This window comes from Rhinoderma darwinii, chromosome 2 (assembly GCF_050947455.1).
Source record: "Rhinoderma darwinii isolate aRhiDar2 chromosome 2, aRhiDar2.hap1, whole genome shotgun sequence".
NCBI classification, from domain to species: Eukaryota; Metazoa; Chordata; class Amphibia; order Anura; family Rhinodermatidae; genus Rhinoderma; species Rhinoderma darwinii.
Window position 1 is genome coordinate 433,558,871 of NC_134688.1, and position 27,941 is coordinate 433,586,811.

General features: G+C 41.5%; 2 protein-coding genes across 3 annotated transcripts in view; one reads left to right on the plus strand and one right to left on the minus strand.

Moving 5' to 3' along the window:
• The window catches only part of CMSS1 (cms1 ribosomal small subunit homolog), a 338,049-nt gene that overhangs the window by 56,643 nt on the left and 253,465 nt on the right, over positions 1-27,941 (plus strand). Inside the window, exon 1 of one of the 2 annotated variants that reach the window (XM_075854437.1) lies at positions 21,718-21,781. The exons of the other annotated variant lie outside the window; for it this stretch is intronic. Within the exon in view, the coding sequence (XP_075710552.1) occupies positions 21,734-21,781 (48 nt within the window). The 5' untranslated portion in view covers positions 21,718-21,733. Of the gene's footprint in view, positions 1-21,717; positions 21,782-27,941 lie in introns of those variants that run through there. 2 annotated transcript variants of the gene reach the window in all.
• FILIP1L (filamin A interacting protein 1 like) overlaps positions 1-27,941 on the minus strand; it is a 250,010-nt gene that overhangs the window by 33,946 nt on the left and 188,123 nt on the right. The window lies entirely within an intron of this gene.

The following is a 27,941-nucleotide window of genomic DNA, read 5'->3' on the forward strand; positions in this document are numbered from 1 at the left end:
CCATATATGGACATGAAGGTCAGGAACTTTCCCGGGCACAGGGTATCAGGTAGCGCTCTGCCCGGCAGTTTTTGGGTGATGTATCCCACTGTGTGCCTGTACAGTGGGATACATTGCAGCATTCCGTCTGAGGTATACGTCGGTAGTCTTTGACATATATATCTCTGACGGAAAAGAAAAAATGCAGTGCGAAAGTGGCCGAAGACTTATTTAAAATTGGATGCTTTAAAGGGTTATTCCCAACCCTCATCTATCAGACATTTATAACATATATCCTGTAGATATGCCATAAAAGTCTGAGTTTAGAATAACCCTTTTTAAGGGGGTTATCCTACCAGGACGACTTGTCACCTATCCACCGCCGGTCCATCAATCAGTGGGACCCCCAGTGATCAAACACTTATCACCTTTCCTGAGCTGTGTTTTTTTATGGTGGAACAACCACATTTAAAGGTTCTAGCCTCAATTCAATGGTCCCTTCCAAATACAAGTTATTATAAAATAACTTTATATAGCAGTAATGAATGTTATTATTTCATAATGAACTGGAAGACCAGATTTACTATGGCATTTGGAGTGATCAGTTAAAATGAGCCACAATAGCTCAAAAATAAAAACAACAATTTTAAAATGGGTTGTCGAGGAATAGAAAAAAGGGCCGTTTATTTTTTTGTTTTGTTTTTTCAAGATACCGCGCCACTCTTTTTCCAAGGGCTATGTCCTGTATTGCAGCTTATCCCCTCATCCCTATTTAAAGTAAATGCTGCTGAACTGCAATACCAAACACAGCCAACTGAAAAAAAAAATCTTGGTATCCAAGTTTGACAGCCAATAGGATTTGTCGGGGTCCATTCAAAAATACTGTAGATCCAGCATAGCTTTCATGGCTCTGTGTTGTCCAGTAGCCATGACGCTAGTGTGAACACCGCCTTCTACAGTTGGGTTTTTTCTTCTCTGGGTTTCCATATTAAAAAAATGTAATAAAAATACAACACAAAAGAGTCCATAATATATAATCCATATACACATACTGAAATCTATATACACATCTGTCTTGCCTCTGTTTTCACTGATGTGTTATGTAAAATGGAAACTGACTAATACAAAGTTAATAGTTAACGTTTGTGTGTGGTATTCAGCTGGGAGGTTAAATCTACGTAGAGACGTATTGGTTCAGCTCTGAAGGACAGTGGAGCTAAGAGCCAGAGGTCAGACCTCACGCTGGAGATGTCCTAAACCACTGCTTATTACCAATGTTGTGCAATGTTGCGATTTAGTGATCCGGCACCATTTCATTGCCAGTGCTCGGGGTACCCTTATTAGTTTAGTAGCGTCTAAAAAAGCACTCTGTACTTGCCCCTGCAGTGAATCTCACCCATTTGTCACTTTCCCTGAATCGGTGCATCATAATGAAGCCTGCATGCTACAATTACCACTCAGGGTTGTATTTGCTGATCAGCTGTCCGTCTCCATCAACTCTGCATTGTCTTTTAAAGTAATATGTCAGAGTATAGAACAACCTTATCTTAAAGCGATTGGTTCTTAGTTAATCTGTTATTACAGGATTTTAACATAAAATTGGCCATAGGTCCGAGCAGTAGGCAAACTTTAGAAATTTATGTTTTATTTACCGTATTTTTCGAACTATAAGACGCACCAGGTTTTAGACAGAAAATAGGAAAAAATGACATTTTACTATTTTAACAAAGAAAAATCTACTGGTTAAAAAAAAATAATTTCGATTTCCCCACATTCTGAGAGCCATGACTATTATATTTTTTCATCGTTTGAGCGGTGTGGGGGCTTGTTTTTTGCAGGGCGAGCTTTAGTTTTTATTAGCACCATTTTTTGGTACATATGATTTTTTTTATCACTTTTTATTTCATTCTTTTTAGCGCTATGTTGACCAAAAAACAACTATTTTGGGGTTTTAAATTTATTTATTTTTTACGCCATTCACCGTGTGGGTCAATTATATATTGTAACTGTTTCTGAATTTTACGGACGCAGCAATACCAATTTTTTTTATTTCATCTTTTACATTGTGCTTGGGGAAAAATGGGGAAAGGTTTTTTTTAACTTTTAATATTTTTTACACTACTGAAAATGTATCTAACTTTTTTTTTTTTTTTTTATATATATACACATTTTATTAGTTCCCCCTGGGGAATTGAACCAGCGATCATTAGATATGTCATAAATGTCCTTCATGGGAATACCCCTATAAATGCTGTGGTCGCTATTGACCACCGCATTTAACTAGTTAAACGGCCCGGAACAGCGCAATCGCTGTTCCTGGCCGTTAGAGCAGCGTATGCGCTGTAAAACACAGCTGAGACTTGCAGTGTATGGAGCGGGCTCAGTGCGTGAGTCCGCTCCAAACATCATCCCCTCCACGCTCCATGATGTGTCGGCACATCATGGTTCGGGATGGGGTTAAGTAAGGAAGCGGTCAGGGGGCCCGGCGCTGCCGGATCCCTTGACTGCCGACTAAGACGCAGGGACTTTTTAGCAAGGTTTATTCTTGCTAAAAACTGCGTCTTATAGTCCGAAAAATACGGTACTAAGGCTAAGTTCACACTACTGTTCTCTCCCGTTTAGGTCTCTTCTGTCAGAGGAAGAGATGACCAAAAATCCAAACGGAAAGCATCGCTTCTATATGAATTACAATTGATTTCAAATGTAATTCTTTTTCAACTTGTTAGAATGGTCTCTTGACCGTTGAAGCTGATCCTGAAGTGTCCTCTAGCGATCATATATGTAGGGAAACCTGGCAGTAAGTGTTCAATTTCCCTACAGCGCCACCACAGGGGAAACTAAGCATTATGCAGTGCCCATACATATCATTGAGTTGTCTGTGTAATGCAACACAGGACAGGTCTTCCAAAGTGGGAGACTCTCTCTGTAACTGCTCTCCAGTCTGGCCAAGAGATTAAGATCCTGAATAGAGGACCGCCATCTTCCAATGAGAAATTCTGGCTCTGCCACATCTTCCGTAGATGCCACCAGTATTTCTGCACATATGTGGCTGATGATGCCGGTCACCCACTAGTTATGCACACCGGCGATGTCACCCACTTGTAAAACAGTAACTTGAAAAGTAGTCATTACTAAGATTTTTTTTTTTTTTTTTCAGAGGTGTTCTTTAATATTTATTTATTTCACTCTTTGAATAATAGTTTTGATATAACCTATTGCCTTTCAGCTCTTGCTGTGGCGTCTAGGTCTTGGTGGTTATGGCCACCTTAGGATGACATGGTAGAAAGTTGAAGTAGGTGGCCACTAACCCAGGAGGAATGGTGACTTTTATCTAAATTAAAGGGGTTTTCCCATGAGAGACATTTATGACCTCTCCATAGGACATGTCATAAATGTCAGGTAGATGCGGGTCCCACCTATCAAGAACGGGGCCCCCTAAACCCCATTCAGCCGCTCTGTGTTGCGGCTGAATCAGGTGAATTCCGACCATGAAAAAGATTATATGGTCGCTGAGCTACGCTGTTTCCGTAAATGGTAAATGGTAGTAGTAAATGGTAGTTACGGAAGCAACGTAGCATGCGAGCTACACTGTTTCCGTAACTTCCATTCAGTTCTATGGGACTTACGGAAACAGCGTAGCTCAGCGAGTTACGCTGTTTACGTAACTCACGACCATATAACCTTTTTCATGGTCGGAATTCACCTGATTCAGCCGCAACACAGAGCGGCTGAACGGGGTTTAGGGGGCCCCGTTCTTGAGATAGGTGGGACCCGCATCTACCTGACATTTATGACCTATCCTGTGTATGTCTCTGATGGGAAAACCCATTTAATCATGAGTCCATACTTTATATTGGTCTCATCGACTGGCAACTCTGCCAAGATTTCTTTTAATCTTGTCATACATGCCCATATTAAATAGAAAAATAAAACTCATTGTCGTCTAAAATCACTAACCTTGGAAATATCTGGATTTCTGCTGCTGATCCTTTGGGTTACGTTGGGACATTACACAGGGACAGGCGTTCTGATGTAAGATCCCTTGGATTTACCTGCTACACTACATCAGAACAAGTTCTACCAGTTCACTGGGAAATATTCTCGGCGTGGGTTATCAGTGAACAGCCCTGATGACATCAGACTCGTGTTCCCACTTCCCATGCCGCTAATCTAATCTGCTACAATTTGCACTCTGCTATTTTATGAAATGTTTCTCTGTCTAGAGAATGGCATAATCACAGTGGATGGGAAACAAACACTTCACAATATTTCATATCTGGCAAACAGAAAATACTATTGCTCGCATCTATGAGACTAGTGGCGGACTGAGAATTGCCTGCACCCACAGGGAAGAAGGGTCCATGGCTTCTTTTTTTATTGAAAACGTTCCGATTTCATTGAAAGGAAGTTTGCAAGATTTTCCATCTATTTACATTTTGCTTATTTTTCAAAGTTGCTTGGTTTTTCTTTTCTTTGTGGCCCTAATAACGGCACCATAAATATTTACAGGCGTCAGAGCACGTTTTTTTTTTTTTTTTACCATGAGGGTAAATTCACACGTAGCGTAAATACTGCAGATTTTCCACAATGGATTTTGTTGCGGAAAATCCGCAGCAGTAGCAGCAAAGCAGATTTAAACAAATGTCATCCACATGCTGTGTAGATGAGTGTTTTTTTAATCCGTAGCATGTCGATTTGATTTGTATTTGCGTAATCGCTGCTTTTTTGTTGCGGGATGTAAAATCGGCAATGCGATTTTTGCGGTGGAAAAGCTGAATTCTATGCTTCTTCGTCCAGGCCGGCCTCCTGGGATGACACCGTCTGCAGCGGTCACATGGGATGAAACATCATCCCGGGAAGCGTGCCTGCAGGTCGGCAGAGGGGCGCGTCGCCATGGCTACTTAAGTATGAAAATGTTCTTTCCTTGTGCAGTTTTCCGCAGCAGACATTCCCGTTGAAAAACTGCACCACAATTTGGTGCAGTTTTTCGGCCGGGATTCCCTGCGGCCGCCACAGTGGATAGACTGTATACTTTTACTCAGCGTATCCGCCCCGTGTGAACATAGCCTAGTACTACCACTTATGGAAAACTACACTGCAGAACTGCATGTAAAAACGAACATCACATCTGAATTGCATTATGTAGCATGCCCAAAAATAAAATGCAGATCCTTGTTCGCTGCAATGTATACTACAACATATGCTAACTGCAGTAAATATCAGAAAAGGTCAAAACGCAAATGAGAAATTGTAGTTTGAATGCACCCTAAAAGTGAATGTCTACCTCAAATACCATTTTTTTTTTTCAATCTAACTCCGTTCAAAAAAATTCTGTGCTAATTTAGCTTTGTTTTTCTTACATAGCGATCCAAATGGCATTGAAAAACATATATTTAAAAGATAACATTCTTGATGGCTGCACCCACCACTAGAGGGAGCACAGGAGCTTACTTTATTTTTACTTTGGAAAAGTAGCAAGAGAAGCGTAAAACTGCAAAAAGTTGCAAACCATTGTGCAAATGTCGCCTGTGCCATAATTAATGACTTTTCAAACTACAAAATTATAGCGCAAATGCAGGAATAAATTTCCCCTATACCTTTTGACTCCAGTAAATGGATGACAAGCACCTAAACCGCAGCTGGTATCTATGGCCCTATAGAGAGGCGTTTATGGAAGAGAACACCCTACATTCAGAAGGTACTTTTTTTTTCTGTTTGGTAATTTACAATAGAAAATTCAAAAACGGCAGTCTGTAATTTTGTTTGTCATCTGAATAAATCATTTTTGAGGCTTTATGTTCTGCATGCAAAGTCTGAAGGACTAGATATGGAATAGATCAAAGCTCAACTTAGTTTAACAGTTAAACTAGATTTTTTTTATTGGAATGAAAGCTTTACGAGATTATAGTCTGGTGTGTAATGTTCGTCATTCCTCAAAATAACAGTAAAAATATGGCCACAAGTGCAGAAAAGACAAGGCAAACATCGCCACAATGCCTCCTACACTACTAAACAAAGCTCCGTCTCCCAGGAAACTAATAATAGGTTTGCTTTGTTGTCCCAGTTAAAAAAGAGAAGTGTACAGTATTTTGGTGAATAGGGAACTTCAACATTTTCTAGTTAAAGAGGCTCTGTCACCAGATTTTGCAACCCCTATCTGCTATTGCAGCAGATCGGCGCTGCAATGTAGATTACAGTAACGTTTTTATTTTTAAAAAACGAGCATTTTTGGCCAAGTTATGACCATTTTCGTATTTATGCAAATGAGGCTTGCAAAAGTACAAGTGGGCGTGTTGAAAAGTAAAAGTACAAGTGGGCGTGTATTATGTGCGTACATCGGGGCGTGTTTACTACTTTTACTAGCTGGGCGTTGTGTATAGAAGTATCATCCACTTCTCTTCACAACGCCCAGCTTCTGGCAGTGCAGCACTGTGACGTCACTCACAGGTCCTGCATCGTGTCGGCACCAGAGGCTACACTTGATTCTGCAGCAGCATCAGCATTTGCAGGTAAGTAGCTACATCGACTTACCTGCAAACGCCGATGCTGCTGCAGAATCATCTGTAGCCTCTGGTGCCGACACGATGCAGGACCTGTGAGTGACGTCACAGTGCTGCACTGCCAGAAGCTGGGCGTTGTGAAGAGAAGTGGATGACACTTCTATACACAACGCCCAGCTAGTAAAAGTAGTAAACACACCCCGATGTACGCACATAATACACGCCCAGTTGTACTTTTACTTTTCAACACGCCCAGTTGTACTTTTGCAAGCCTCATTTGCATAAATACAAAAATGGTCATAACTTGGCCAAAAATGCTCGTTTTAAAAAAATAAAAACGTTACTGTAATCTACATTGCAGCGCCGATCTGCTGCAATAGCAGATAGGGGCTGCAAAATCTGGTGACAGAGCCTCTTTAAAGAGCGCGAACACGCACATCTATAACCGAATTAACTTACCACCAGAACTAACTCTGCTATAGTAACTTCCATTAAACAAATAAACTTTAAAAAAATCTAAACAAAAACAATTATTAGCCTTAAGATTCTACTTTGATGTCATATGTAAGGAGCATTTCTAACAAAAAATAATTGGTAAATGGAAGACCTTGAATAGTCTAATTCTCTCAACTAAAAATTAGATTCAGCCCTCAACCCTTTTGGTGCCAACTTTCACACTTTGGACATGCACAAACAAACCTGAATTTTAGCATTAAAAAAAATTCATACGATACCACCAAACCTGTATAATTGACAAAAGTAGGCACCTTACACATTGCAAAAAATGCCACCCATCACTTTACACTCGTGGGCACCTTCATGCAATTTTGCATCAAACTGTAATGTGTAAAAAAAAATCTATAAAAAGTTTGAGGCTAAAAGTCTGACCCATGCACAGCCTGAAAAACACCCCCCCCCCCCCTCCTTCCAAAAAGAAAAGTTGAAGATGTGTAGACTTCATACATGCCACTTATGTCTATGTCTATGCTCAAATCTTCACAAAATCACCAAAAGGGAATAGCCCACAGAGGCACAGAGTCGACAATTGTCCTGATTAGGGGTGATTAGATGTGTAACTGTTCATCTTGTCACCCCTGTAGTAGGAAGAAAAAAAATCCCCTTCTATATGGTAAAAGGGGTGATAACATGAAGAAAAGTCAACGTTTCTCTCCCCTGGGATCACTGAAAGGCTGTTCAGGGGGAGACAGTAAAGGCTCTTTTACACGGGCCAAAGATCAGGCAAACGAGGGTTCATATGAACGCCCGTTCTCAATCATTGCCCTGTGCAAGCCAACATGATGTGCTGCCGACATGATGGAAATCATTGGGACATGCGATCATAGTAACCATCGCTCGTCCCTATACATAGCCATTTATAGCTCCTGTGAAAGGAGCAAATCTGCTCCGATCAATGAGATCAGCGCTCGTTTTTATGGCCCATATTGGCCAGTGTAAAGGGACCCTAACAGGCTGCGATCTTTCTTCATGTTGTCACTCTTCTTTCACAGACTCCTATAAATCTGGCATAACTGTGTTCTACAACCCCAATCCCATACTGCTTAATAACAAGGCAGTTGAGAATCCCTAATTAATGGCATTCCCATAGAAATTTCTCATGGCGAAGTTTTCCACTTGGGGGTGTGGTCTAATTTGTCATATGTCCATCACTATAATACACTGCGGCATGTGTTGGCAGTATAAAGGCAACATTAAATAAATACGTTTCCGTTTGCCTGCTTTACCAAGGTACAAATGTCACACCTGCTGCTTTTATTCTGCAGTGGGCTAGATTTTAGTAGGCCTAAAGTAAGTTGATTTTTGGCATGTTGCGACTTCTGATCCCGTTACCCTATGTACTCCCAAGGTGATCAGAAAACCTCCCTCTGAGGAGTAGTGACACTGAGTATGAGGCGCATGATGCTGACATTACTGTAGAAGATATTAAGTTTTGCATTCCTGCATTATTCTTTTTTTACTTTTCCAAACAAATTTCTCCCGTTTCCCAGTAAATAATCTTCTCCAGATGTAAGTACCTGCTCTAAAGATTAGATGCAACCATGAAGCAGGATTATTGTGGCGTGATACATGGACTCTTCGTTCTGAGCACAGTGCATACCTCATGCCCACAGAGAACCATAATCCTATAATTGCCGTTTTCATTAATCTACAGAATTTTCACTTTGGGTTGAAACCTAGATTTATAATGTTAAACCGAGAATGTATTTTGGTCTTTTTTTTGTTTCCATTACAAATCGAGGTGACGTATGCCTGTTCTGGCTTTTTTAAAGTCTGACTTTTTTTCTCCTGCTGCAGCAACCTATCTTCTCTCTTTATTTCGTGCAATTTAAACTAGAGAAGGGACCAGTTCTATAGTGGCCCTATGTTTTTGTGTTAAAATCATGCATAAGGTTTTATTCACACGACAGGGTCCCGACCGAGCCCCAGTGTCGGCCGATAAAATCGGACATTTTTCCCTGCCGGTTTGCATCCGTTCCGGGCCTGGCATATCTGGACAGTGACATCAGGGGCAACTCCTGAAGGGGAATCCCCATGTGACCGGCAATTCCACTTCAGGAAAAGCCCCTGTCGTTTTTGTCCATTTATGGACATTGAACGTTACTGGCTTCGCCTGGTGTGGAATCCCCGGTCACAGAGTGTTCGGGGATTCCGCTTCAGGAGTTTCCCCTGATGTCACTGTCCATATATGCACAGAGACATCAAGCACTCTGTCCAGGAGCGGAATCCCCGAACACACGGGGATTCCGCTCCTTCAGGGAGCTAAAGTGGGGCTAGCACATAGCAGAGCAGGGAGATACCTCCCTGCTCTGCTATAGTGGTGTCGCTACAGCAGTGGCAGCCGCAGCAGCTGCTAGCGGCGCCGTCGGCCATGGGAGGTGTCGCCGGGCCAGGGCGCTTTTAAAACAAGCAGGGGAAGGGAGCCAGCGCAGTGCTCCCTTCCACCTGCTGTACACCCCGGCCCTGCCACACAGTACCCCTGTATACAGCAGCCCCACATTGTAGAAACTTACCTCCAGCGTACAGCGATTCGTTCGGATTGCATATACTCCTCCTCACATGCACTCTGCGCTGTTAGGAGAGAGAGAGCGAGCGACGGTAGACACGGCCGTCACTCGGGACACATTCCGGTGATGGCCGTGTATTACCCGATCCCATAGACTTCTATGGGAGCCGGGCGGCCGGCTGAACGGCCGAAAATAGGGCATGTAAAAAAATCTGTCGTGTGAATAGCCCCATTAGGGGTCTATTGTTCCTACTGCAGCCGGGTGACAGCCGTTTTATGAACGGCCATTGCCCGGCTGGGAAACCTTGTGTGAATAAGGGCTAAGGCTTCATTAACCAGAGTTGTTTTTTATTTTTATAGAAAAAGTACAATTGTTTTCCTTATGTAAAAGTACTTAAAGGGGTTTTTAAAAACTTTGATATTGATAGCCTATCCTTTTGATAGGCTTTTCTTATCTGATCATTGGGGGTCTGACTCCCGACACCCCCACTGATTGATTGTATTCATATATAGCTGTATGTGCCATGATTTTTTGGGAAACCATAAGCTGAGATACCTACCTGTTCCCAGAACGTTGGAAAATCACCAGAACTCCTTCAGAGATGATAAAAAATTTCCATGAATTGGACATTAGACTACTTTAGAAACCAGGGGTGATCGGTGCATCACATGACCATGGACAGAATTTTAAACACTGTAAGTAAACAATTAATGTCGCTACTGAATAACAACAAGCAGAGATCTTAAAATTTGTAAGGAATTAATACAGAAAGTATATTGGAAAATTGTATAACTTAATTATTCAATAAAGAACATTATTTTCGAAAATTTGACAACCCCTTAAAGGGTTATTCCCAAGTTAAGTCAAAAATTATTTTTTTATGCATTCTAATATGAAATGAAATTATAAATCAATTGCTGTTAAAAAAAAGAAAAAAAAAAAGAAATAAAATAAAAAATTCCCTAACTTTTTTTTAAACTTGATAACCCTGCTCGTGCTGGTTATCTTTTATAAAAAGGGGCGTGAGTGGCTCGATGTCAATCAAGCCGCTCTGCAGTGTGCGCGCTCCCGACTTTGCTAGCTAATGTAGTTCTAGCAGCATCTGGAGAATGTACCATAAAAATAAGAAAAACAAAACTCCCCTAACACGTTCCCACAAACTCTGAATGGTCCTGTCCCTTTCCTTCTTACTGCTATTTGTACCTGGAGCCGACCGCTGATGTGTCCGAATGGTGGCTGCCCCGGCATCTAATGCGCATTCGCCGATATACGCGTTCATGATAGAAATTACATCCTCTCCTAAGGACGGAGAGGATATCATTGCACAAACGCGGCCACCGCTAAATAAATAGTGGTGGCCGGATCCCTAGACAACGAGCTACAAACAAAGAGGTTCTGACAGCGACTTGAAGAAAGAATATCCAGAAAACGACATCGTTGGGATAAAGGACGTTAATTACAAAAATGTATATCTTTAGAAGGGTGAGCTTAACAGCTAGATTTATGTGCATGGGAATAACCCTTTAACGCAATGTCATGTACATGTACTTGACAGACGTCGGGGAGGGGGGGGGGGTTAGTATGGCGCGGGCTCAAGGACACCTCACTGCAAGGTGGCGGAATCAAAGATCACTTTAATTCTGCGCTTGTAACCCTTTTAGATGCCGCTGTCAAAATTACCATAACTAGTATCGCTGCATCAATGAAAGTCTGAACTATTACAATATAACGTTATTTAACCAGCACGGTGAATGCTGTAAGAAAAAAAGAAATGCTGTATTTTGTTCACGTTAGCTCCTCCAAAAAATGGAATAAAAAGTTATCAAAACGTTGCATGTACCACAATAGGATATCCAATAAAAACTACAGCTCGCCCTGCAAATAATAAGCCCTCGTACTGCTCAATCACCAAGAATATTAAAAAAGTTATGGCTCAAGCAAAGTGGCGACACAAAACACATTTTGTTTTAACAAATAGGGGGTTTTTTTTATGTAAAAGGGGAAAACATAAAAAAGCTATATAAATCTATCGCTGTACTAATAATATTAACCTGTAGAATAATGTTAACATGTCATTTTTATTGCACAATGAATGCTGTAAAAACGAAACCCAAAAAATATTGGTGGAATCCTCGTTTTTTTTTGGACAATTTCACACCACCAAGATTTTTTTTACTTTTTTTAATTTCCTAGTATATTATGGCGCCATAAAAACTCTTCCCGCAAAAAACAAGCCCTCATACGGCTATATCGACAGAAAAATAAAAAAGTTATGACTTTTGGAAGGCGGAGAGGTAAAAACCAAAAATAACAAAACTAAAATTTGCTGCGCAGGGAAGGGGTTAATGCAATATTTTTGTTAAACAACTTGCATTAAAGCTCAAACTCTGAACTTCAATCACATCTTAATTGTTTTGTTTCAAATCCATTGTACAGAAGCGAAATTATGAAAATTGTGTCAATGTCCAAATAATTTGGGACCCGACTGTATATATGTGACAAACCACATTTGAGACCGTTTCAGGTAGCCGTTTTAATGAACACATTTTGGCTTTCCCCTTCTCTAGATCTGTTGAATCAGACATCCAAGTAAACCCTGGCTGCCTCCGATGCACATATCCTTGGCTGTTTTTTTTGTTTTTTTTAAATAAACAAATTTGTACATTATTTTTAATTCCTAGTCTTTTTTCGATCCCTCTAATATGAGCCAAGCCATCAATTCTTCTCAGCAGTCGCCCCCAATGAAAGACCTTTCTTGTCTTGTAGGAACGCAGTGCTGAAACTTTATCAACTGTTTCTAGTGAAGGGACCACCTGCTCACATGAGTGCCGGTTTCCCTTTCTGGGGAGCACATAGTAGTTGGTTGTTTTGGCAATTGTTACACAATACATATGAGCTCATTTATTGTGAGAGAGCCCTTGTTTCATATGCTGGTGTTACTGTATGGGCTGATGTGTTCTCATTGGGGACCACAGGTGTATGACTTCATATGTGCAGCCCTCTCCCCCTGTAAGAAAAGACGGACTTTACGCAGTTCAATTATGAACAGATTACATTCACCTTTTGAAGACCATTTTACAATGCACAGCTACGTAACCTACAGAAAAAGTTGAGTAACTTTACAAATATCTTGCGTTGTTACTGATCCAGAATTACAGCATGTCTTATTTCCTATTATTTTTCAGAGCTGCATTTACTTTTGGCACGGAGTTCTTTTTACCTGTCATCCCATGCTTGTTCAGTGTCTGTACAGAACTTGAGATTTAGTTTCTGGTACTCCTAAGCAATCAGATGAAGGAAAAGTTGCCTCTCACATTGAAGAGTATAACATCTCGGCTCGGAGCTCTACTTCATAGACTGCTATGTGGAGAAAGCTTGGTGACAACCCCTAGAGCAGTTGTCACGTTTTAACATCTTATGCCGGTTTCAAAGAAAATGCAATTCTTATGTGTTGATTTTTAAAAAAAATTATAAAATACATAAATGATGACGGTGGGAGACACATCTGAGAGAGTGGGTGGTCTGAATATTTAAAGAAATCATATAAAGCCACAAGTCTGTGCAGGAGAGGATTCTGCCATAATATTCACCAGTTCCAGTGCCGTATTGACCACCCGCACTCTCTGTTTTTAGGCCCCAAAGAGGTCCATTGGCTGCCTCAATGATAGGCATCTTCTTGGCTGGCCCAGAGCTAAAGTTTCTTAGCAACTCCTACTTGTTCAGTGTTTGCATAGAGCTTTGCTCTGGTGATTTGCATTGTAGAGATTGTAGTATTTACATTAAGTGGTCACTAACTTTTCAACAACCTGCAAATATCAATAGTACAAACAAATATAAAAACTTTGTACTATTTCTTATTAGCGAAAAATTACTCTTTTTCTCTACTTCTCAGTCTCTTGCACCCCCTTCCTAAGGCCTCATGCCCACTTCAGTCTTTTCCTTCAGGGTGCTATCCGTTTTTGTCACTGATAGCACCTGAACCCATTAATTTCAATGGGCCCACAAACACTTCCGTTATTTTGACTGATCCGTTGTTCCGTTCCGTCAAAAGTAGAGCATGTCCTATTTTGGTCAGTGATTCCGTGAACGTGGGGCCCATAGAAGTCAATGGGCCCGTCAAAAAAACAGACGGCACATGGAAGGCTTTCGTGTGCCGTCTGTTTTTGACTGATCCGTTGCCCTAGCAACGGCAGGGTGTGCCAAAGTTCACAGACTGGGACATGTGACATGTTCAAATAAAGTTCAATACCTTCCGTTTTCTTAACGGAATCACGGAAGCGAAACGGAAGCACAACGTCCGTTTAAGACGGAACGGACACGGAGTACACACGGATACCAAAACGAACACACGGATCCGTCAAAAACGGCCGAGAAAACGGTGTCTGAAGCTTTCATGAGGCCTAAGGGTATGTGCACACACACTAATTACGTCCGTAATTGACGGACGTATTTCGGCCGCAAGTAGTGGACCGAACTCAGTGCAGGGAGCCGGGCTCCTAGCATCATACTTATGTACGACGCTAGGAGTCCCTGCCTCTCCGTGGAACTACTGTCCCGTACTGAAAACATGATTATAGTACGGGACAGTTGTCCTGCAGCGAGGCAGGGACTCCTAGCATCGTATATAACTATGATGCTAGGAGCCCGGCTCCCTGCACTGTGTTCGGTCCGGTACTTGCGGCCGAAATACGTCCGTAGATTACGGACGTAATTAGTGTGTGTGCACATACCCTAACTGTACACTCGCTCTGAATTTACTGCTTTTACCTCCTCCTCAAAACAAAGCAGACTATCAGCTCACTGAAGGATCAGGTTACAGCTTCCCATAGAAGTCTATGGAGAGGGAGAGGGAGAAGGAAAAAAGTGAGTAACACATGCTGCTTCAACTTCTAGTAAGTGTAATATCTCACCCCAGTGCCGGATTCTCAGCTACATATCAGTACTGCTGTATATTCTCCTCCATGCTGCTGTTTCTGAAGGTGTGCCACAAAGCGATAAGGGGGTAAGATATTCTCTTATCTATGTGTGCAATGTATGGCAGACATGATAGCAGGCTCCACCCACTCGCTCAGGGAAAATTTAGAATTCGAGATGGAGCCTGCAGAGGGGAAACTGCTAACAAATGCAGGATACAAGTCATATAATGACCAGAAATCGTGTTATTGCCTGTGTACGCACATATGACCGCTTACTCTGTTAAGTTACAGTAATCTAACGTCGGGTAAACTTTCACAAAATGCCATTATGGGAACTCCGCTAAATTCATAAGGGTGTGCCTGGCACAATCATTAGACTGGCTTCAGACGTTTACAGCAGAACCCTCAATGCATCTTTTGCTACATTTCTATATTGTCTACCATATCTGTAATATGGCTTTCAAATGTGATCCTATACTAAGGAGCATTTTCACCCAAACCACAAAAATGAACATATATTATGGGGGCCCCCTCCGCAGTACCAAGTTAGATTGTGGGCAGAATCTGACTACATCAGTGGGATCTGCCAGCAATTGTCCCATATGACTGGCCAACGGTTCAGTCAATAACCAGTTTCTGGAGCAATATAGGAAGTTTATTCATGCAAATCCATATCCCAGGTCAATAAGAGGGACATTTAAGGCAGAAGGAGGGACTTGGGGATAAAGTTGGGACTGTCTATCCAAAAGAGGAACACATTGGAGGTATAACAAAGTGTCAGTTTGTAACATCAGCTGCTGAGAAACTAATTTGAAAAGCAACCAATATGGCTGCACTTCCTGTGGTGACTTTTGCAAAATGGCCGCCACAACAATACAAAAAAATTCCAATATCGCTGGAAGTAAAATAAACATAATTTGGGACCTTGGATGCGGCTCTAAACATATGAACATTCCTTTTTAAAGAACAATAAAGTGGTCTCATGGTGGAAACCTCTTGTAAACGTCTAAATTGGCAGCCCTCCAGCCAGCTTTTCAGCCTGCGTGCTCATAGGGACAGGAGAATGTTGCACGCTTGTCTTGTTTTCTTGCTGTGTTCTGCTTCAGGATACATTAAAATACTTTAACCTCTTGTCACCATAGGAACGCTCTGTGGTGGGGACTTTGTTTAAACTGGTCCAGCTTCCTATATCTTTATTATTTTATGTTGGCAGCCAAGTGTCTAGTCAAACTAAGCTGTCCAGCTGCATTAGATCATTTCCTTTGTTGCGAGAGCAGTTAATAGCGGAGGAGTTCGTTTTTTGTTTTTTTTTCCCTCTCTTCATACAACATGTTTCAGGAAAGCACCAGTGTTGGGATGTATGGACAAACAAACTAGCTATTCTCCCACTTATTGCATATCAGTCTTCACTGTAATATCCCCCCCCCCCCATATTAATGTATTCCTTAAAGCATTAGGGAGAATTGTTTACAGTTACATTAAAGGGGAATTCATTCCCCTTTTAACTAGAAGCTGTGGGTCCACTGGTATTGCTGGTCTGGCCTGACATTTACCCTGCAGCGGTCACCAAATAAATGGCTGTCCATAATATTCATGGATGGTCAGGTCCGCCAAAGCAGGTCCCAAGTGTTAGACCCCCTTCTATCATGTCCATATGCCCGAATAGGGTATATGGACAGGAGTTGTCTTTATCAGACAACACCCTTAAAAGTAAATCTGTATAGCCGTGTATATAAAGCAATATGGTCAAGTGTGTAGAATAGAAAAGAAAGGCAGGCTTTTTATAGGTTCATACATCCTGGTCGTGGCATTTATAACATTATTTTTATATCCTGTTTTAGTGGAAATTAATGCACTACCAGAAGCCAATCTGAACAAGAAAAGCTTCAGTGCAAAGTATGATGGAGGGACATAGCTGCAGCCGATAATGAGAAGACTACCTCAAACTTCCCACAGACAACGCAGCCAAACTGCAGTCATTGATCGTAGCAGTATCTAATGAAGAACACCCAAGCACCCAACACTAAAGGAAATACGTATAAGCATTATCCAAAGCTACTGACTTAAAAATAATTTTTAAGTCCCTAGTTGATAATCCATCTTAAAAGGGTTTTCTTATGAGGACAACCCCTTTCTATATGGGTGTCATAAATGGGGTCCCCCATCTCGGGACCCTCTCCATGAACCAGAATGCAAAGTCGATAGCAAAGAGTGACTCTCGCTCTGGTAGACGCAGCCTGTCTAAATTGTACATAGTCCGCCATTTAATGATACATTTCGGCTGCTGCAGGGGAATTGTATGGCCATACGTGACTTCCCTTGGCGGATTGCTAGGGGTTTCAGGAGCCGGCTTCTAATTATAATGCGGTTGTCTTCATGAGACAATCCCTTTAACTCTTGTCTTTGGTACTTGAGAAATTAATATGTTATAATTAAAGTGTAGCTAGACTTTCATAAAACGTTTAACATGTTTGATCGCTAAAACGAAGCGATCCTGACTTGCGGGCTTCTGTCGCTTCGTTTTAGCAATCGGTGGGGTCTTAGTGCTCGGAGTCCCACCGATCAAAACTTCTGACCTGTCACTATGGCATGTCAAAAGTTTTATGAAAGTACAGGCACACTTAAGTAATTCCCTTTTGAAGTGAATGTATATAGAGTGATATACATAGTTACATAGTACATAGTTACATAGTTAGTACGGCTGAAAAAAGACACATGTCCATCAAGTTCAACCAAGGGAAGGGAAAAGGGAAGGAAAAATTTCTACACATAGGAGCTAATATTTTTTTGTTCTAGGAAATTATCTAACCCTTTTTTAAAGCCATCTACTGTCCCTGCTGTGACCAGCTCCTGCGGTAGGCTATTCCATAAATTCACAGTTCTCACTGTAAAGAAGCCTTGTCGCCTCTGCAGCTTGAACCTTTTTTTCTCCAGACGGAGGGAGTGCCCCCTTGTTTTTTGAGGGGGTTTTACAAGGAACAGGATTTCACCATATTTTTTGTATGTGCCATTAATATATTTATATAAGTTAATCATGTCCCCCCTTAGTCTTCTTTTTTCAAGGCTAAATAGGTTTAATTCTTTCAATCTTTCCTCATAACTTAAATTCTCCATGCCCCTTATTAGCTTCGTTGCTCTTCTTTGTATTTTTTCCAACTCCAGGGCATCCTTTCTATGAACTGGAGCCCAGAACTGAACTGCATATTCTAGATGAGGCCTCACTAATGCTTTGTAAAGTGGCATTATTACATCCCTGTCCCGCGAGTCCATGCCTCTTTTAATACACGACAATATCCTGCTGGCCTTTGAAGCAGCTGATTGACACTGCATGCTGTTATTGAGTTTATGATTTACAAGTACACCCAGATCCTTCTCAACAAGTGAATCCGCCAGTGTAGCGCCCCCTAGGACATATGATGCATGCAGGTTGTTGGTACCAAGATGCATAACTTTACATTTATCTACATTAAACTTCATTTGCCAAGTGGACGCCCAAACACTTAGTTTGTTTAAATCTGCCTGTAATTCATGAACATCTTCCATAGTCTGAACTATATTACATAGCTTGGTGTCATCTGCAAAAATAGAAATAGTGCTATTAATCCCTTCCTCTATATCATTAATAAATAAGTTGAATAATAGTGGTCCCAGCACTGAACCCTGGGGTACACCACTTATAACCGGGGACCATTCAGAGAAGGAATCATTGACCACAACCCTCTGGATACGGTCCTTGAGCCAATTCTCAATCCAATTACAAACTATATTTTCTAAACCTATAGTCCTTAATTTACCCATTAGGCGTCTATGGGGGACAGTGTCAAATGCCTTTGCAAAGTCTAAAAACACTAAATCCACAGCGGCCCCTCTGTCTAGACTTCTGCTCACCTCTTCATAAAAACAGATTAGGTTAGTTTGACAACTTCTGTCCTTAGTAAAACCGTGCTGGCTGTCACTTATAATGCTATTTATTGTCACATAATCCTGTATATAGTCCCTCAATAGCCCCTCAAACATTTTCCCCACGATGGATGTTAAGCTTACTGGTCTATAATTACCCGGGGAAGACCTAGAGCCCTTTTTGAAAATAGGCACCACATTTGCCCTGCGCCAGTCCCTTGGCACTATACCAGTCACTAGAGATTCTCTGAATATTATGAAAAGGGGGACAGAAATAACTGAACTAAGCTCTTTAAGAATTCTAGGGTGTAACCCATCTGGTCCCGGAGCCTTGTGCACATTTATACAGTGAAGGAAATAAGTATTTGATCCCTTGCTGATTTTGTAAGTTTGCCCACTGTCAAAGACATGAACAGTCTAGAATTTTTAGGCTAGGTTAATTTTACCAGTGAGAGATAGATTATATTAAAAAAAAAAAAAACTGAAAATCACATAGTCAAAATGATATATATTTATTTGCATTGTGCACAGAGAAATAAGTATTTGATCCCCTACTAACCATTAAGAGTTCAGCCTCCTCCAGACCAGTTACACGCTCCAAATCAACTTGGTGCCTGCATTAAAGACAGCTGTCTTACATGGTCACCTGTATAAAAAGACTCCTGTCCACAGACTCCATTAATCAGTCTGACTCTAACCTCTACAACATGGGCAAGACCAAAGAGCTTTCTAAGGATGTCAGGGACAAGATCATAGACCTGCACAAGGCTGGAATGGGCTACAAAACCATAAGTAAGACGCTGGGTGAGAAGGAGACAACTGTTGGTGCAATAGTAAGAAAATGGAAGACATACAAAATGACTGTCAATCGACATCGATCTGGGGCTCAATGCAAAATCTCACCTCGTGGGGTATCCTTGATCCTGAGGAAGGTGAGAGCTCAGCCGAAAACTACACGGGGGGAACTTGTTAATGATCTCAAGGCAGCTGGGACCACAGTCACCAAGAAAACCATTGGTAACACATTACGCCGTAATGGATTAAAATCCTGCAGTGCCCGCAAAGGCCCCCTGCTCAAGAAGGCACATGTACCGGCCCATCTGAAGTTTGCAAATGAACATCTGGATGATTCTGAGAGTGATTGGGAGAAGGTGCTGTGGTCAGATGAGACTAAAATTGAGCTCTTTGGCATTAACTCCACTCACCGTGTTTGGAGGAAGAGAAATGCTGCCTATGACCCAAAGAACACCGTCCCCACTGTCAAGCATGGAGGTGGAAACATTATGTTTTGGGGGTGTTTCTCTGCTAAGGGCACAGGACTACTTCACCGCATCAATGGGAGAATGGATGGAGCCATGTACCGTCAAATCCTGAGTGGCAACCTCCTCCCCTCCACCAGGACATTAAAAATGGCTCGTGGCTGGGTCTTCCAGCATGACAATGACCCGAAACATACAGCCAAGGCAACAAAGGAGTGGTTCAAAAAGAAGCACATTAAGGTCATGGAGTGGCCTAGCCAGTCTCCAGACCTTAATCCCATCGAAAACTTATGGAGGGAGCTGAAGATCCGAGTTACCAAGCGACAGCCTCGAAATCTTAATGATTTGCAGATGATCTGCAAAGAGGAGTGGGCCAAAATTCCATCTAACATGTGTGCAAACCTCATCATCAACTACAAAAAACGTCTGACTGCTGTGCTTGCCAACAAGGGTTTTGCCACCAAGTATTAAGTCTTGTTTGCCAAAGGGATCAAATACTTATTTCTCTGCACAATGCAAATAAATATATATAATTTTGACTGTGATTTTCTTTTTTTTTTTTTTTTTTATATAATCTATCTCTCACTGGTAAAATTAACCTAGCCTAAAAATTCTAGACTGTTCATGTCTTTGACAGTGGGCAAACTTACAAAATCAGCAAGGGATCAAATACTTATTTCCTTCACTGTAGAGTGAAAAAGTAATTATCCATTGGAACCAAACTTTAGGAATACAATTTTTACATATAATGAATAGCAAGTTTGGTAAGTGTATGTAATTTGCGGTAAGTTACTATTTTCCAAGGAAAAAGCAATGTATGCGACTTGTCTATATTGTAAGAAGGAAACCGGAAATCTTTTCAGAATTTGCAGAAATCCCATTCTTAATTGTTTAGAAAGCTGTTCCAAAAACACGTGTCCTGAGCAGTGAATGCATAAAAACATTATGTAAATAATTTAACAGTCTGGTTGCTGCGAGCCGGCAACGTTTACAATGGTTATTCTGCCATTACAGAGCTAGTTCACATGCTCCAACATACAGCGGGTATAATTCCGCCAAGCTTTACGGATTCTCAATCAAACAGAGTCCATATTGTGATGTCACCTGAAATATTACTTAACATGGATTAGAAGTTGTATTGTGATGTAGTTTTGCTTCTTCTGCCAATTCAGTTAATGCTACTTTAACCCCCAATAAGCGATCTGTAATATTCTATAAATATGCATAAACTTCATAAATGGCAGTGTCTTATAAAATGTCTAAACCCAAGAAAAAAAAAAATGGAAGTCTGCCACCTCACTGGAACGTTTTAGAACAATTTTTTTCACCCATGTTCACATTTCAGATTTGTTGCAGATTTTCTGTATGTTATCCTCTATATATTTCCTACGTATTATGCATCAGATTTTACGCAGTATATTGAGAGGGGTGAAATCTGCTGGAATAAACAATGTAAATCTACATGTTACACACAGCATTATTATTTTCCAAGGGAACGATTTTTGGAACCTATGTAACTAATTCCCATCAAAAGAGATGGGAAGCGCATCACGTTTCAGATCATTCGACAACTTGAAAGCCTTAAAGGGGCTGTCCAGTCTTAGGAAATTGATGGCCTATCCTCAGGATAGGTTGTCAATATGTGATCAGTGGGGGTGCGACTCCCGTCACCTCCACCGATCAGCTATTTTGAAGGTGTTCGGATTAGCTCAGTTTCCACTTTATTCTTTATCTGCTTGTACTGTTAATCGCCGACCCACTTTTAGTAGCAGCAGTTCGCAGTATTACAGCCTTCTCGTATTCAAGTGAACCGCCGCTACAGGCGTTCTGGCGATTCACAGTACGAGCAGTGATTGTAATGAAGGGGAAGCATTGTTCGGAGGAGAGCTGCGGCCCCTTCAGAACAGCTGATCAGCAGGGGTGCCTGGAGTCGGACCCCCAATGATCAGAAATTAATGGCCTATCCTTCGCAAAAGCCATCAATTTCTTAGGACTGGAAACCCTATTTAACTATTTCCTGCATATCATCTGTGTGAAATAAGAAGCATTGTTAGTTCAAGCATAGAAATCCAAGCATGATCTACTGAGTGGATAATAGCATTTGGCTTCTGCTTATAGTGGGGGTTGTGCAATCGAGTTGGTATGTTTTTAGTGTAATGCCAGTGGGAGAAAATCCCCTTCTGATCAGCGTTCTGGCGACTAATGTAAGTATTCTCTGCGGTGGGGTTGGTAAGAGCGATTGATTATGGATTTGCAGCAATGCTGCTTGTACTGTTCATTGAATGGCCTTTTTTTTGCATTGGCATAAGGAACATCGCGTGTGCCTTTTAAAAATACATTTTGTTTTTCCAGACACTGGAAAATTCCTTCTTTAGCAAAGGTTGAATGCCCTGTTGTACAAAAATATATTTTCTTACAGATTCATCATTTTTTGTTAGCTCAAACTTCAGTCATAACCACCAAAAAGAATGAGTCATTTTCTTGCAGCGTTAAGGAATTATTTATGGCCTTCTGCTTACAGGGTACAGTTGTCTTTGACTGCCCTGGAATCTAAAAGCCTGCTTTTCCCCCTTATGTAGGCCTTTTATTTGTCTTGCTTAATAGTTTTCATTTTAATGCTCTCCCAAACAATAATTTAGGTATTTTATCGTGGCTATGACTTTTAGCGTGGAAATCTTCCTTATTTTTAAAATGTCAGAATTATTTGCCATTTTATAGAATATAATATTTCATATTAAACCAACCCGGTAAATATTATTATCCTGTATACAGAGCAACTGTATTGTTCGCCGAATTCTCGACTGACGGATTCAGTGAAAGCAGGGCGCGAAGGATCCACCTGTTATCCATCACATCTAAGGCCCCATGCACACGAATGTATTTTTGCGGCCGCAAATCTGCGGGTGAGTTGCGGCCCCATTAATTTCAATGGGTCCGTGCACACGATCCTTACGGTACGTTCATTGCCAAGGAGCCTGGACCGCAAAAAGATAGGACATGTCTTATTACGGCCGTATTTTGCGTCCAGGCTCATTGAAGTGAATACACACGGCCATGTGCATGGCCCGCGATTTGCAGGCAACACGTGGGTGACACTCCGCGGCCGTCCGAGCCGAAAATCACGGCCGTGCACACCACTACGGTCGTGTGAATGAGGCCAAAGTTTATAACTTAGATGTGATAGATTACAGGTGGATCTTGCATGTCAGAGACACGGAGGATCCGCTGACACTGAACCCGCCGTAGCGAAAGATACAGCTGCTTAATGGAAAAATTGAATGTGTATATGGATAGTCCCGTTGTTATAATCGAGCATCTTCATGCCACACGGACACGATGGGTACTGTGTGCCAATTTGCTGCACAGCAAATCCGCAGCTTAATATAGTAATAGCAAAGTATATAATCTCCTCTACACGTTGCAGAATTTTTCCGCCCCAAAATTGACTTGCAATGCGTATTTCAAAATCTGCAGCATGTTAATTTATCTTGCTTTTTTTTTATTTTTTATCTTTGCAGCGTAAATTCAGCGATTTTTTTTATTCCTGTGTATCTGCTATTTGTACTGCCCGAGTGTTTCAGCACTATATAAACCTTTTATATCATCTATATTTTATGTGATGTGGAGCCCTTACGATAGAATAGAAATGTATACACAAGTATTGTAACAACCCACACGCTTGCTATAAATCACTGCACCTATCTTTATGGCATGCTGTGTCTCTAGAACTAGAAAATCAGAATGGTCAGAAGCAAAATAATGTCCATGTGTTTTTGCAATTAAAGCGCAATTCCCATTAAAATAGAAAAAAAAATGCCTGGATATGTGAGTCCCTAACTTGTCCTCTCCTATGAAGTGTTTTAATTTTCTCTTCCGCGGTCTCTGGACTCACTTACTCACTGATCGCTGCGTTTACACCTCGTGGTCAATTTGTGTCCCCCCTCCCCCAATCTTCTTTAAATCGTTGCAAAATAATACTGTTTTGTTGCGACTTGGAGAAAATTGCCACCAAAACCAAAATTTGACCCAGCTTTCCACAGACCCTGAGTGGTATAGAGATCTTTATTGATACATCCCAACCTGCTCCTTCTTTCCTCCTCTCTCTGACATTTCTTTAGGCCTAGCGTTTTATTCCAGAACCAGATAAGAATGTAAGGGTATGTTCACACGCGGTGAGCAAAAACGGCTGATAATACGGAGCTGTTTTCAGGCGAAAACAGCTCCTGATTTTCAGACGTTTTTTTTTAACAACTCGCGTTTTTCGCGGCGTTGTTTTTGGAGCTGTTTTTCAATGGAGTCAATGAAAAACGCCTCCAAAAACGTCCCAAGAAGTGCTCTGCACTTCTTTTGACGAGCCGTCATTTTACGCGCCGTATTTTTACAGTGACGCGTAAAATAAAGGCTCATGGGAACAGAACATCGTAATTCCCATTGAAAGCAACGGGCAGATGTTTGTAGGTGTATTAAAAGGCGTTTTTTCAGGCATAATTTGTGGTGTAAAAAGCCCGAATTACATCTTAAAACACTGCGTGTGAACATACCCTAATAGTTGACTCCTAGATTGGGTAGGACAAGAGCAAAATGAAGCACGCGTGATATAAACCACTTCTGGGTTGAGATTATGCATCAATAGTAGTAGATTCTTGAAATGCCCTTTATTTCTTTACGCATATGGGGCAAAGACTCCTCTGTGTCCCGTGGTGCCCTACATTTCAGGGCAGGCCACTCAAAGAATCAGTCTTTAAATGAAGACATCACACATTGCCTAGTAATACTTGAAATAAACAGGTTTTTTTTAGTGGCCAGGCAATAAAAACTTAGGAAGAAATCATTCCAAAAAGTCAGTCCACAATTACAATAATTCTGTATGTTTGTGTCATGCATTTTTGTAACCCGACGATCCAGAAGTTTTTATGGTTACATGTGTAACATATTTTTGATGACTACCTGTTAATTGAAATGTTGTAATAAAAACTATTGGGTATCAAAGAGATAGGCACCGACAGTGGATGCCACCACTCTCCACATGCTCTGGTAGGGCATATGGACATCCTAGGGACGTCCCCCTCGTTCAGTGCTCACCTGTTTTAACCCCTTAGCAACATCCAACATACAGTTACGTTAGAAGTGCGCTACCCCAACATGGTGTGAGCTCAGGAGCTGAGCCCGCGCCATACGTGGCGTGTGCCAGTTTGTTTCAAACAGCTGACTCACTCATACCTGCAATAGTTGGTATGAGAGAACTCTGAGATGGGACCCGCATCTATCTACCTGACTTTTATGCATATCCTGTGGATATGCCATAAATGTCCAAGATGGGAAAACCCCTTTAACCTCTCAGATGCTGCGGTCAATATTGACCGCAGCATCTGAGAGGTTAGACCGAAGGAGGGGCTCCCTTTGTCCTGCGATCACCCCCGCGATGGAATCACGGGATGCCTAACGGTTGCCATGGCATCCAGTGGCCTATTGAAGGCCTCTAGGTCTGCAATCTGTGCCCTACTATTAAGCCTTGTCAGAGGCAACACACTGCCATACCTAAGAATTGCAGTGTTTTGCATGAGCAATCTAATAATCGCAGGGTAAAGTCCCCTAGGGGGACAAAAAAAAAAGTTATTTTTTTTTCATAAGATTTTTTTTTAAATATAAAAAATGTTAAATAACTAAAAGTAAAAAAAGTTAAATGATGTAAGTTATAAAAAAAAAGTAAACATATTTGCTATCGCCACATTGATAAGAGTCTGAACTAGTAAAACATCACATTATTTAAACTATCGTGTGAACGGCGTAGGGAAAAAAAATTCACAATTCTAGCACTGCTTTTTTTGGTCATCTCGCTACCCCCCCCCCCCCCAAAAAATAAAATGGAGTAAAAGGTGATAGTCATATGTACTCCAAATATCCAGTCATATGGCACCAATAAAAATTTTAGCTGCCCCCCCCCCCCAAAAAAAAAACAAGCCCTAACACTGAAGAACTGAGAGATGAAAAAAAAAAAAAAGTTATGGATCTCAGAACATGGCGACACCAAATAATTTCTTTTTTTTTAACATATTGTTTATTCTATGTAAAAGTAGTACATCATTAATTTTTTTTAATAAATTTTGGTATCGCCATAATCGTATTTACCTGCAGAATAAAGCTAACATGTCCGTTTTTACAGCTCGGTGAACGCTGTAAAAATGAGACGCAAAGAACAATGGAGGGATCACTGTTCTTTTCCCATTCCACTCCACAAAGAATTGTTTTTCAGTATAGTATATGATATATTAAATAGTTCCGTTAAAAACAACTACAGTTTGTCCCTCAAAAAACAAGTCGTTACATTGGTTTTTCAATGGAAAAATAAAAAAGTTATGGCTCTTGGAATGCAACAATAGAAAAACAAAAAATGAAAAAACTAAAATTGGCGTCTTTAACGGTAAAACTGGAGAAGAGATCTGCTAGAAAACATCGCTCTGGTGGACTGTAGCCATCCATGTATTACATGGACGGCCATTGAAATTATAATGTACTACTACATTACTTCTGGCAAATGATGGCTTCCCCCAGGGAAGTCTACGCTGGACCCATGGTGATGAGCTCATTTTCCATTTGAAAAGGGGTTTCCTTTGTGAGATAACCCCTTTAAAAGGTGATTGGTAACGACTTCAATATTTGTGGCATTATATTCTCCAGTGATTCTGGATCACTGTGTACTAATACCACTGCGCTATTGATTCCGTCAAAACAACGAAACTCTGTCATGACATTGACAAACGGAAACCTTTAGCAACATTTCAGTCACCATGAAGATCAATGGTGAGGGAAACGGAAGCTGAGGTTTCAGTTTGCCTTTCCATTGAGGGGTTACCCGACAAAGCTCAGATGGAACCCCTCAATGGAAGGGCAGCGTTGATGTGAACAGGCCCTTACTAATGTTTTTTGTCTGTGTTTGTGTTTTTTTACAGGTTCGGTTGTTGGACTACGTCGGATTCGAGGACTACTTAGATGACGGCTTTTTTTTATTATCAATACAATGGTTAATGAGGGTTGTGTGGGTTTTTTTAATTCCATAAATCTATTTTTTTATATGTCTTTGTATTTTTTTAAACTTTATTACTACCGCCTTAGTAATGGCCACTGACTGATTAACAGCGTCTGTTACTAAGGCGGGACTTAGTGTTAGCTGGTTCAGAGGCTAACACTAACCCCCATTATTACCCTGCTACCCACCGCAACCAGGGGTGCTGGGAAGAGTCAGGTGCGATCCAGTTCCTCACCATCTTTAGTGATGGTCGGGCACTGGGGTTGCCGCAGGCTGGTGTTATTAGGCTGAGAAAGGCCAGAAACTGTGGCCCTACCCATCCTGGTAATGCTAGGCTGCTGTGTTGTATCTGTCTGGTTATGAAACATGGGGGGGGGGTCCCCACGTCATTTAAAAAAAAAAAAATTGGAAAGAGCGATGTAGTTTATAACCAGCCAAATACAACACAGCAGCAGCAGCCTAGCATTACCAGGGTGAGAGAGGCCACTGTTTTTGGGCTTTCCCAGCCTAATAATACCATGCCACTGCCCGATCATTGCTACAGATGGTCGGGTACTGGATCGTACCCAGCTCTTCCCGTTACCCCTGGTGGTGGTGGGTACCGGGGTAATAATGGGGGTTAGTGTTAGCCTCTTCATGTCTAATATTAAAGAGGCTCTGTCACCAGATTTTGCAACCCCTATCTGCTATTGCAGCAGATAGGCGCTGCAATGTAGATTACAGTAACGTTTTTATTTTTTAAAAACGAGCATTTTTGGCCAAGTTATGACCATTTTTGTAGTTATGCAAATGAGGCTTGCAAAAGTCCAAGTGGGTGTGTTTAAAAGTAAAAGTCCAAGTGGGCGTGTATTAGGTGCGTACATCGGGGCGTTTTTAATACTTTTACTAGCTGGGCGCTCTGATGAGAAGTATCATCCACTTCTCTTCACAACGCCCAGCTTCTGGCAGTGCAGACACAGCGTGTTCTCGAGAGATCACGCTGTGACGTCACTCACAGGTCCTGCATCGTGTCAGACGAGCGAGGACACCGGCACCAGAGGCTACAGTTGATTCTGCAGCAGCATCAGCGTTTGCAGGTAAGTAGCTACATCGACTTACCTGCTAACGCCGATGCTGCTGCAGAATCAACTGAAGCCCCTGGTGCCGGTGTCCTCGCTCGTCTGACACGATGCAGGACCTGTGAGTGACGTCACAGCGTGATCTCTCGAGAACACGCTGTGTCTGCACTGCCAGAAGCTGGGCGTTGTGAAGAGAAGTGGATGATACTTCTCATCAGAGCGCCCAGCTAGTAAAAGTATTAAAAACGCCCCGATGTACGCACCTAATACACGCCCACT